The sequence below is a fragment of the Scyliorhinus torazame genome, chromosome 11, assembly GCF_047496885.1.
Source record: "Scyliorhinus torazame isolate Kashiwa2021f chromosome 11, sScyTor2.1, whole genome shotgun sequence".
Lineage (NCBI taxonomy): Eukaryota > Metazoa > Chordata > Chondrichthyes > Carcharhiniformes > Scyliorhinidae > Scyliorhinus > Scyliorhinus torazame.
In genome coordinates this window covers 200,737,624-200,748,173 of record NC_092717.1, presented here as the reverse complement: position 1 = coordinate 200,748,173, position 10,550 = coordinate 200,737,624, and the positions used below count along the sequence as shown (strand labels likewise).

The following is a 10,550-nucleotide window of genomic DNA, read 5'->3' as shown; positions in this document are numbered from 1 at the left end:
GAAAAAGAGGAAGTGAAAGCACATAGTTCCTTTTGGTGTGGTGAGGAGCTGTCAATCGTAGCAAGAGTGTTTATAAACATTATGGTTAGCATCAAAGCAGAGTAATTGCGATGCTATCAAGTGTGAGGGGAAAGATAAATAAACAAAGCTCCTAAGCAGTTGTGTCTCGACCAATAAATCTGTTAACCATTAGCTATTGCAATGTATTGTTGTGTGAAATTGAATGGAAGATTTGCATTTCAAAGGCTGTGAAGGAATTTGACGCCCTTGAAGTGCACTTGACTTTCGATGAAGGCTAGGACACTTGTAACAGCTGCTGCTTTGAAGACGTTTGTCTGAGGCAGCAGATGTTAGGGAAAGGTAAGTGAAAATGCAGTGATTTTCACTACTGCCTGGACAGCTATTCAGCTATCAGGCAGGGGTGACTGGTGGGTGTTTCTGATGGGTGTCTCTGAAGGATGTCTCTGAAGGGTGTCTCTGATGGGTGTCTCTGAAGGGTGTCTGTGAAGGGTGTCTATGATGGGTGTCTATGATGCGTGTCTCTGGAGGGTGTTTCTGATGAGTGGACTGATGGGGGTTTCTGATGGGAAGGTCTGATGGGGGATCGGTGGGAATGGGGGCAGGTCATCCTCATGCATGCACGCTGTGGGGGGGGTAACCTGTTAATCTTGTGGTTGGGGGGGGGGGATGCCCCTGCTTACCAATGAAGGGGGCAGGATTTGCATTGTAGGGGGAAGAGGGACCTTCCAATGGACTTTGGAGGCACCTTAGTTATGCACTGATCCCCTTGACCCACCTTGGGTTCCACCGCATCAGAGCCACATTTCCACATTTGGGCAAACTTGCACCAAAGCATCCTGGAGGATTTCCCGCTGTGGAGATTGGTGCGTAACGGGGTGAGGGGGGTGGTATAGCCCATTACTCAAATCAATGATTTGCATCCTCCTGCCGGTGTGGGGCAGGTAATGCGCTAAGGCCACCAATGGGGGATGTACATCACACTCAGGGGTGGAATGGAATGTGTGGCTAGAGGAAGCATTTGTTGACGGTCATAGTCTGGTTTTGTATGGGGCAATAGTGGTTCAGAAAGCACAGCGATGGGCCTTATTGTTGTTCAATGTGGAACTTTGTTGTGGGAGACTTTCAAGGCACTGCCTGACATGGGGGAAAAGGTGGATTATGAACCTGCAGTGAAAGAGCTTTGAAGAACCATTACATGGTGATGCCAAATTCCAAAGATCTGTTTTCCATCAAATGAGATGGAAAGAGGAGAAATCAGTAATCCAATGGAGATCTGCTTGAGGTAGGCATCACACAGATGCAATTATGTTTTGACAGTGTAAATAACCAAATAGATCAGGTAGTTCAACATTGCAATTCAGGTAAATTGACACGTAATCTGCTGGAAAGAGGAAGTGGCTTGATGTTAGATGACACTGAGGCAATGTGCCTCAATGACTCCCATCCGGTGCCCTGACATCGATTATAATGAAGTGCTTCGAGAGGTTGATCATGAGGCACATCAACTCTATACTCCCAGAATGCCTAGATCCACTGCAATTCGCATACCACCGCAACCGGTCCACAGCAGACGCCATCTCCCTGGTCCTACACTCATCCCTGGAGCATCTCGACAACGACTCCTACATCAGACTCCTATTTATTGACTACAGCTCTGCCTTCAACACCATAATCCCAGCCAAGATCATATCAAAGCTCCAAAACCTCTTGGAATGAGGACTTTCCAATGACTCTTCCCAACAGATGCACTATACAAAATATCCTACCTGGCTGCATCATAGCATGGTATGGCAACTGTTCGGCCCAAGACCGCAAGAAACTTCAGAGAGTTGTGAACACAGCCCCGTCCATCACACAAATCCACCTCCCATCATTGACTCTATTCACACCTCCCGCTGTCTTGGGAAAGTACAGTAAGAAGTCTTAAAACACCAGGTTGGGCAAGCGGGCAGCATAATCAAAGACCGCTCCCACATGGCTTCCTCACTCTTCCAACTTCTTCCATCGGGCAGGAGATACAAAAGTCTGAGAACACGCACAAATTTAAAAACAGCTTCTTCCCGGCTGTTACAAGACTCCTAAACGACCCTCTTATGGACTGATCTGATTAATACTACACTCCTGTATGTTTCACCCGATGCCGGTGTCTATGTATTTACATTATGTACCTTGTGTGGCCCTATTACGTATTTTCTTTTCATGTACAAATGATCTTTTCACTGTACCTCGGTACACGTGACAATAAACAAATCCAATCCAACTTTGCTTCCAACGCAACTGCTATATTCAGGGGATAGACAATTTCCCTTCATCCCATTTGCACAACAAAAGTTGAGGTTAACCTGGTGGCATAACGGAATCTAGGTATGTGTAAAGGTAAACAGCTAAAGCAGAGATTCAGGTGTGACAACTTGGGGCACTATGGAAATTATGCCTGTTGTCCTGCCAAGGGAAATGTGGGAGAAAAGACCATTTTGACAAGAAGTGCAGAAGGTGAGTTGACCAGAAAGGGAAGCTGGGCAAACCACATGAAGGAAAGAGGGATGAAAGTAGCTCATCTGTGAGAAGTGTTGAAGAAGATGCAGAGTGCAAGAACACAATTAAGGTCGATGTTTTCTGGCAATGGGAGAAGATTGAGGCAGTGACAGGAATGTCATTGACAGAGCACGGGGGGGGGGCTAAAGGCAAAGAGAATCAAGTGTACCTTTCGAAAATGTGTTGAAGAGATCTATCCTTACATGTCGAAACAGTACTTAAACAGTAAATGGCAGAACCCTTAGGAGTATTGGAGAGATATGGGTGTACAGGTCCACAGATCACTGTAAGTGGCAACACAGTTGGAGAAGGTGGTCAGGAAGGCATGCGGCACGTTTGCCTTGAGCAGCTGGGGCACTGAGTATAAAAATTGGCAGGTCATGTTGCAGCTGTACAGAACCTTAGTTAGGCCACGTTTGGAATATTGCGTACAATTCTGGGCGCCACACTACCAGAAGGGTGTGGATGCTTTGGAGAGGGTGTAGAAGTGGTTTACCAGGATGTTGTCTGGTATGGAGGGTATTAGCTATGACGAGAGGTTGGATAAACTCGGATTGTTTTCACTGGAACAACGAAGGTTGAGGGGCGACCTGATAGAGGTTTACAAAATTATGTTTGGCATGGATACAGTGGATAGTCAGACGCTTTTTCCCAGGGTGGAAAAATCAATTACTAGGGTTCAGCAAGTGGAAAAGTTTAGAGAAGATGTGCGAGGCAAGTTTTTTTATACAGAAGGTGGTGAGTGCCTGGAACTCGCTGCCGGGGGAGGTGGTGGACGCTGGTACGATAGCGGTGATTAAGAAGCATCTTGACGAATGCATGAATAGGATGATCTTTTCTGGTTTTCCAGCTGAGGTTGAATACGGACTTTGTTCCTTCTCATTTGCTTAATGCTTTTGGCACTACTGTGTGTATGACCTTGGAGTCTCAGCGTCACCAACATTATGCATGATGAATAGGATGGAATTAGAGATATGGACCCCGGAAGTCACGTTGTGGCACGGTAGCGCCGTGGTTAATGTCATTGTTTTTCAGTGAAATGTCCCTTTTAAAATGTTGAAACCAGCCAATGAAATGTCAAATTAATTCCATATAGTTGATTGACAGAGGTCAACATACCAAATTCCAGCCTAAATTGTTGGGAAGACAAATTGAACGTGCATAATGATCTAATCCAGCAAAGGTCGTTGGTGGCGCTGAGACTCCAAGGTCATACACACAGTAATGCAAAAGCATTAAGCAAATGAGAAGGACCAGAGTCCGTATTCAACCTACAACTCAGCTGGTAGCATTGTGGATAGCACAATTGCTTCACAGCTCCAGGGTCCCAGGTTCGATTCCGGCTTGGGTCACTGTCTGTGCGGAGTCTGCACATCCTCCCCGTGTGTGTGTGGGTTTCCTCCGGGTGGCTCCCACAGTCCAAAGATGTGCAGGTTAGGTGGATTGGTCATGATAAAATTGCCCTTAGTGTCCAAATTGCCCTTAGTGTTGGGTGGGGTGGTTACTGGGTTATGGAGATAGGGTGGAGGTGTTGACCTTGGGTAGGGTGCTCTTTCCAAGAGCTGGTGCAGACTCGGTGGGCCGAATGGCCTCCTTCTGCACTGTAAATTCTATAATTCTATTCTATGATTGAGTGACTGTCTGTGTGGAGTTTGCATGGTCTCCCGCTGTCTGCATGTGTTTCCTATCTGCGTGGGTTTCTTCCGGGTACTCTGGTTTCTTCCCACGGTCCAAAGATGTGCACGTTAGGTGGATTGGCTATGCTATAAATAGCCCTTGTGTCAAAAGAGGAGTAGGTCAGATGGGATTACGGGGCTAGGGCGCAGGAGTGGGAGTGGGCCAAGGTAGCGTGCTTTTTCAGAGGGTGGGTGCAGACTCGATTTGCCGAATGGCCCCCTTCTGCACCGTAGGAAGTACATGGTTCTATGGTTCAGTGCACCATCAATGTCATCAGCAAACGATACAATGTTAGTGGCATCCAGGATGACTCCAACAATATCAAAATCAACATGCACAACATTGTCCGTGCAGTGTGCCAGTTCATCACGAAGGGCTAGGAGTGTCAAGGCTACAAGTTGGATGCACAGCAACCTACCATCTAAGCAACAGCACGATTAATGTTTTGAGAAAAGTAAATAAGCTATAACAGACTTTAAAGGTGTTTAGTTTAATTATAAAAGTCAATTATTAATCTTTTTTATCTGGCTATAATAAAAGCGTTAATGACTGGCGGTTATATTGATAAGAAAGCATTACATTATTTTTAAAGAGGGATATTATATTATTCATAAAGAGCTCGGAACTAATTATTATGCAGATATACATCAGGGGTGCCCGCCACATTTACTGCTGCACTGCATTACAGTTTATCAGGCTACCAGTCACACAGAGAGGTGTAAAAAATACTATCTTATCCTGCATTTTCAATCCAAAGGTGTGACTATTTTGAGCTGCTAGGACCCAGAAGCCAAAACAAAATGCATAGTAAAAGCAAAAAACGCTGGATAAACTCAGCGGGTCTGGCAGCATCTGCGGAGAAACACGGTGAACGTTTCGAGTCCGTACGACCTTTCCGTGTCGAAAAGTGAATTTATCCGGCATTTCCTGTTTTTATTTCAGATTTCCAGCATCCGCAGTATTTGGCTTTAAAAGAAAATGTGTGTTGCTTTGTGGGGGGGGGGGGGGGGGGTTTCGCTCCAGGTATCACAATTGTGTGGGGGCAGGTCCAGAGGGTGTATTCATGATTGTAATTTTTCAGTATTGCTAATTCTAAAAAAAACAAATGGTGTGGGGCACAGTCACATCTTTCCCACAGACAACTCGAGCATGTTTAAACATATACTTTTAACCTTGAGATAAACTTAAACCAACACTGGGCAAACGTGGCATTGTTGGAACAGCAAGCTGGTCCTCCAGCCGCGCTGTGGGAGGACTGGAGGGCAAAGGGGGGGGGGGAGAGAGAGAGAGAAGTTTCCCAGGAGTCGCCTCTTGTCCCTTCCCCACCCCGGAGCTCCTCGGCCCCCGCGCTGCACGCCGGGTAAGGGGAGCCGCCATATTTCTTCCGCAGATTCGTCAGAAAGTGAAAAAATATATTTTTAAAAATTTTAACACAATGTTCAAGCGGCGCTCAACACCCAAATATAGTTAGAATTATAGCCACATGCATTTTTATCGGAACTGATGGATCAGCGGACGCCAGGTGAGAATTGGCGACTGGGCCATTTTCCTTTTCTTCTCTTGTTTTTTTGAAAGGTAAAAGTAGCGCGCGCTGCCAGCTGAGGCCGGGACCCGCCGAAAGGTCCCCTCCCCGACACACCTTCAAAAAAAAGTTCTCCCTTAATTATGCGAATCGGATGGCGAGTCAGACATCTGAAAACTCTTTACGATAAAAGTTGGGCCGGTTTGTTGTTTACAAAGTAACCGGTCCTCCGTCAACCGCCGGCCGCGGTGTGATTGGCAGCTCGGCCCGGGCGCCGATTGGCTGGAGCCCCGCCAAGGCCCGCCCCCTCGTGCCTGCTCCTGGGACTGCAGTCAGATTGTACCCATCTGCAGGAGGGGCAACTGTGTGAGAGAGAGTATGAGGAATAACTATCCATCTGCAGGAGGGGCAACTGTGAGAGAGAATATAAGTATTACAAGTCCATCTATTGAGGGAGACAACACAGAGAGCTATCAGGAATAAATAAATATCCATCTGCAGGAGGGGCAACTGTGTATGTGTGGGAGAGAGAATCAGGAATAAATATCCATCTGCAGCAGAGGGATTACAGTGTGTGAGGGAAGGGTATGTATCAGGAATAAATAAATATCCATCTGCAGGAGAGGGGCAACTGTGTGTGTGTGAGAGAGAGAGTAAAAGTATCAGGAATAAATGTCCATCTGCAGTGATGTGTTGGGTACTCGGGATCTGTGGAGACTGCGTTTACCTTAGCAGTAACATAGACAGGCTACCAACACTTGTAATAGTACAACTCTATTTTATTTAACTAAGAGCTGTTAAACATACTTGCACTGTGGGTCGACACTGATAGATTGACTGACGACCTATGCCTAACCTGACCAGCCTATACTGCTAGCACATGGTGGATGTTTGTGCTACTGACTGCGGGCTCTGTCTGTCTCAGAGGCTGCATCCCGAATGAGCGGGAAAACTAGTGCCCTCTGTCTTTATAGTGACCGTGCCCTAACTGGTTATTGTGTGTGTTGATTGGTCTTGCAGTGTGTCAGTCAATGTGTGTCTCTGCACCATCATATACTGATGTATATATTATGACATCCCCCCTTTTCGAAAAAAAATGTGTTTGTGGCAATAAATAATGTAGTATCCGAATGTTCCTAACTGTGGGGCACATGCAAGCATATTTATAGGACTATGTACAGAAGAACTATGATATTTACATTGGAAGGTGTCTAGTGCAGATGGACAGTATGTAACACATAATATAACTAGAACAACAGTATGTACAAACCAGTGAGTTAATCAAACAGGGCGAGGCAGGACATGATGATCTGGTGGTGAGCGAGGAAGGAGTCGTAGTGTCCGCCTATTTGGGCGAAGGAGAGAGCCGTCTTGTAGACAAGCCAAAAATGACCTGGAGGCTACTTGTCTGAGCACCACAGCGGTGGCAGACCAACCACCATCTGGAAGTTGGACACGGACCTCGTCATCAGGAGCCAGAGCAGGGAGATACGTGGCACGGGCATCGTAAGCTGATTTGTGTTGGGCCTGAGACAACTGCATTCGACGAAGGACCGGAAAGTCCGGGACATGAATGTCCGGCACTGTCGTCCGCAGCGTGCGATTCATCAACAATTGAGCCGGTGACAGGCCAGTGGACAATGGAGCTGACCTGTCAGCAAGCAGCGCGAGATAAAAATCGGATCCTGCATCGGCCGCCTTGCACAGGAGTCGTTTGACAATGTGCACCCCCTTTTCAGCTTTGCCATTGGATTGGGAGTAATGGGGACTGGACGTGACCTGAGTGATGTATCGTTTGACTAAATTGGACCACTCCTGACTGGCAAAACACGGGCCATTGTCGGACATGACCGTGAGCGGGATGCTATGGCGGGCGAAGGTTTCCTTGCACGCACGGATGACCGCAGTTGAGGTGAGGTCGTGTAGCCTAACTACCTCCGTGTAGTTTGAGAAATAGTCCACTATGAGGACGTAGTCCCGGCCAAGTGCATGGAACAGGTCGATGCCCCTTTGGTCCAGGGGGACGTGACCAACTCATGGGGTTGCAAGGTCTCCCTTGGCTGAGCAGGCTGGAAACGCTGGCATGTTGGGCAGTTAAGAACGGCGTTGGCAATGTTCTCGTTGATTCCAGGCCAGTACACTACCTCATGGGGCTCGTCGGCGGCATTTCTCCACTCCCAGGTGGCCCTCATGGAGCTGCTCATGGACGAGGTTCCGCATGCTGTGCGGACTGACGATCCTGTCCAGCTTTAGTAGAATTCCATCTACCACTGCCAAGTCATCTTTAATGTTATAGAATTGAGGGCATTGGCCCTTGAGCCACCCATCTGTCAGGTGGTGCATGACACGTTGGAGCAGGGGATCGTTGGCCGTCTCATGACGGATATGGATGAGTCGTTCGTCCGTGGCGGGCAGATTGGATGCGGCGAATGCCACCTGAGCATCAATTTGGCACACTAAGCCCGCTGGGTCGCAGGGTGTGGTGACAGATCGGGAGAGTGCATCGGCGACGATGAGCTCCTTACCCGGGGTGTAGATGAGTTTGAAGTCGTACCGCCTGAGTTTAAGGAGAATGCGCTGCAGGCGCGGCGTCATGTCGTTAAGGTCTTTTTGAATGATATTGACAAGTGGCCTGTGGTCTGTCGCGACTGTGAACTTTGGGAGTCCATACACATAGTCATGGAATTTGACAACTCTGGTAAGGCCCAGGTACTCTTTTTCAATTTGCGCATAGCGCTGTTCGGTGGGCGTCATTGCACGTGACGCGTATGTGACAGGAGCCCATGAGGAGGCGTCATCACGTTGAAGGAGCACTGCTCCAATGCCGGATTGACTGGCATCCATGGAGGAATTTGTCTCTTTGGCCGGATCGAAAAATGCCAACACCGGGGCCTTGGTAAGCTTCGCCCTGAGTTCCTGCCATTCTTGTTCGTGGGTGGGGAGCCATTGGAACTCGGTCGTCTTAACCAGGTTCCTGCGAGCCGTGGTGTGGGAGGCGAGGTTAGGGATGAATTTCCCCAGGAAATTGACCATGCCCAGGAAGCGGAGGACCGCCTTCTTGTCCTCCGGTGTCTTCATGGCCTTAATGGCAGATACCTTGTCAGCATCCAGCTGCACGCCAAACTGAAATGTGGTCTCTGAGGAATTTAAATTCTGTTTGACCAAAGGAGCATTTGGCCCTGTTGAGGCGGAGGCCATGCTCATGGATTCGTCAGAAGACGCGTTGGAGGTGATCAATGTGCTCCTGCGGGGTGGTAGACCAGATGATGATGTCGTCCACAAATACGCGAAGCCCTTTGATACCTTCCATCATCTGCTCCATTATTCTGTGGAACACTTCCGATGCAGAGATGATGCCAAACGGCATCCGGTTGTAGCAATAACGGCCAAATGGGGTGTTAAAGGTGCAGAGCTTCCGACTGGATGCATCGAGTTGGATCTGCCAGAATTCCTTGGATGCGTCTAGCTTGGTGAAAAATTTGGCGTGAGCCATCTCGCAGGTGAGTTCTTCGCGCTTTGGAATGGGATAGTGTTCTCTCATAATATTACGGTTGAGGTCCTTGGGATCAATACATATGCGTAATTCGCCAGATGGTTTTTTCACGCACACCATAGAGCTGACCCAGTCAGTCGGTTCTGTAACTTTCGAAATTACGCCCTTGTCCTGGAGGTCCTGCAGCTGATGCTTGAGGCGGTCCTTGAGGGGTGCTGGTACCCTGCGAGGTGTGTCACCACAGGCGTGGCATTTGTTTTTAACAAGATTTTATAAGCGTATGGGAGTGTGCACATGCCCTCGAATACACCGTGGTATCGGGTGATGATGGCGTTCAGCTGTGTCCGAAAGTCAGCGTCCTGAGTGACAGGGAGTGAACCCTTTGGACAAGGTTTAGAAGTTTGCACGCCTGAGCACCAAGCAGGGAGGCTTTAGTGGATCCCACTATTTCGAATGGCAGGTTAGCCTTTAATGACCGGTGCGACACTTCAAGCTGGCAAGAGCTACTGGCAGCAATGGCATTACCATTACAGTCCAGAAGCTGGCAGGCGGATGGCAGGATGGTAGGCTTGACATGGAGGCTTTCGAGGTCAGACCGCGTAATGAGGTTGGCTGAAGTGCTGGTGTCCAGGCAGAATCGGATGCGGGATCGGCACACCACTCGTCGTCCGGATCAATGCTGAATATTGGGAGAGACTTGGCTTTTGTCTTCTGGAGCATCTTATGTTTGGTGATGATGCCCACCCAAAATTGTGCTTTAGGGTCCTCGGTGTCAAGGTCCGGAATCAAGTCGGAATCGGTGACCGGTGACTGGATGGTTCGGACATCCCTGCATGGCTGGTTGGAGCGACGCGAGGTAGTAGGTTGAGCAGACCTGCATAGTGGCCAAGCTTGTCACATTGGAGACAGCGTCGGGATTTTGCAGGACATTGCCGCTTTAAGTGGGCGGAGCCACAGTTGCCGCACATCGTGACGTCAGAACGTTCGGTACGCCACCGCGCATGCGCGCCTGCGCAGTGTGGTCTTCGGCCTCGCCGTTCCCTGGGTCGGTGCGCGCATGCGCGGGAGCCTGCGAAAAGCGTGCGAAATGGCCGCTCTCATCCAGGCTTAGGCCCTGCAGTTGTTCAATGGCTTGCACCCGCTCTGCCTCGTGGGGACCTTGCCGCGCTGTTTCAGCCGCTTGAATGTGAGAGTATCGGTTAGTGGCATGTTCATGCAGAACGCAGGTCTCGATGGCTATCGCAAGGGTGAGCTGTTTAACCTTGAGGAGCTGCTGGCGTAGGGGGTCCGATTGCACACCAA

General features: G+C 48.8%; 1 protein-coding gene across 2 annotated transcripts in view; it reads left to right on the top strand.

Annotated features, from left to right (window-relative positions):
• The first annotated feature begins 5,585 nt into the window (after positions 1-5,585).
• Positions 5,586-10,550, top strand: part of zfat (zinc finger and AT hook domain containing) — a 187,173-nt gene continuing 182,208 nt past the window's right edge. Inside the window, exon 1 of one of the 2 annotated variants that reach the window (XM_072468251.1) lies at positions 5,586-5,755. In XM_072468251.1, coding sequence (XP_072324352.1) covers positions 5,737-5,755 — 19 coding nt within the window. In that variant the 5' untranslated portion in view covers positions 5,586-5,736. Of the gene's footprint in view, positions 5,756-5,847; positions 6,341-10,550 lie in introns of those variants that run through there. The other variant, XM_072468252.1, reaches the window with a different exon arrangement.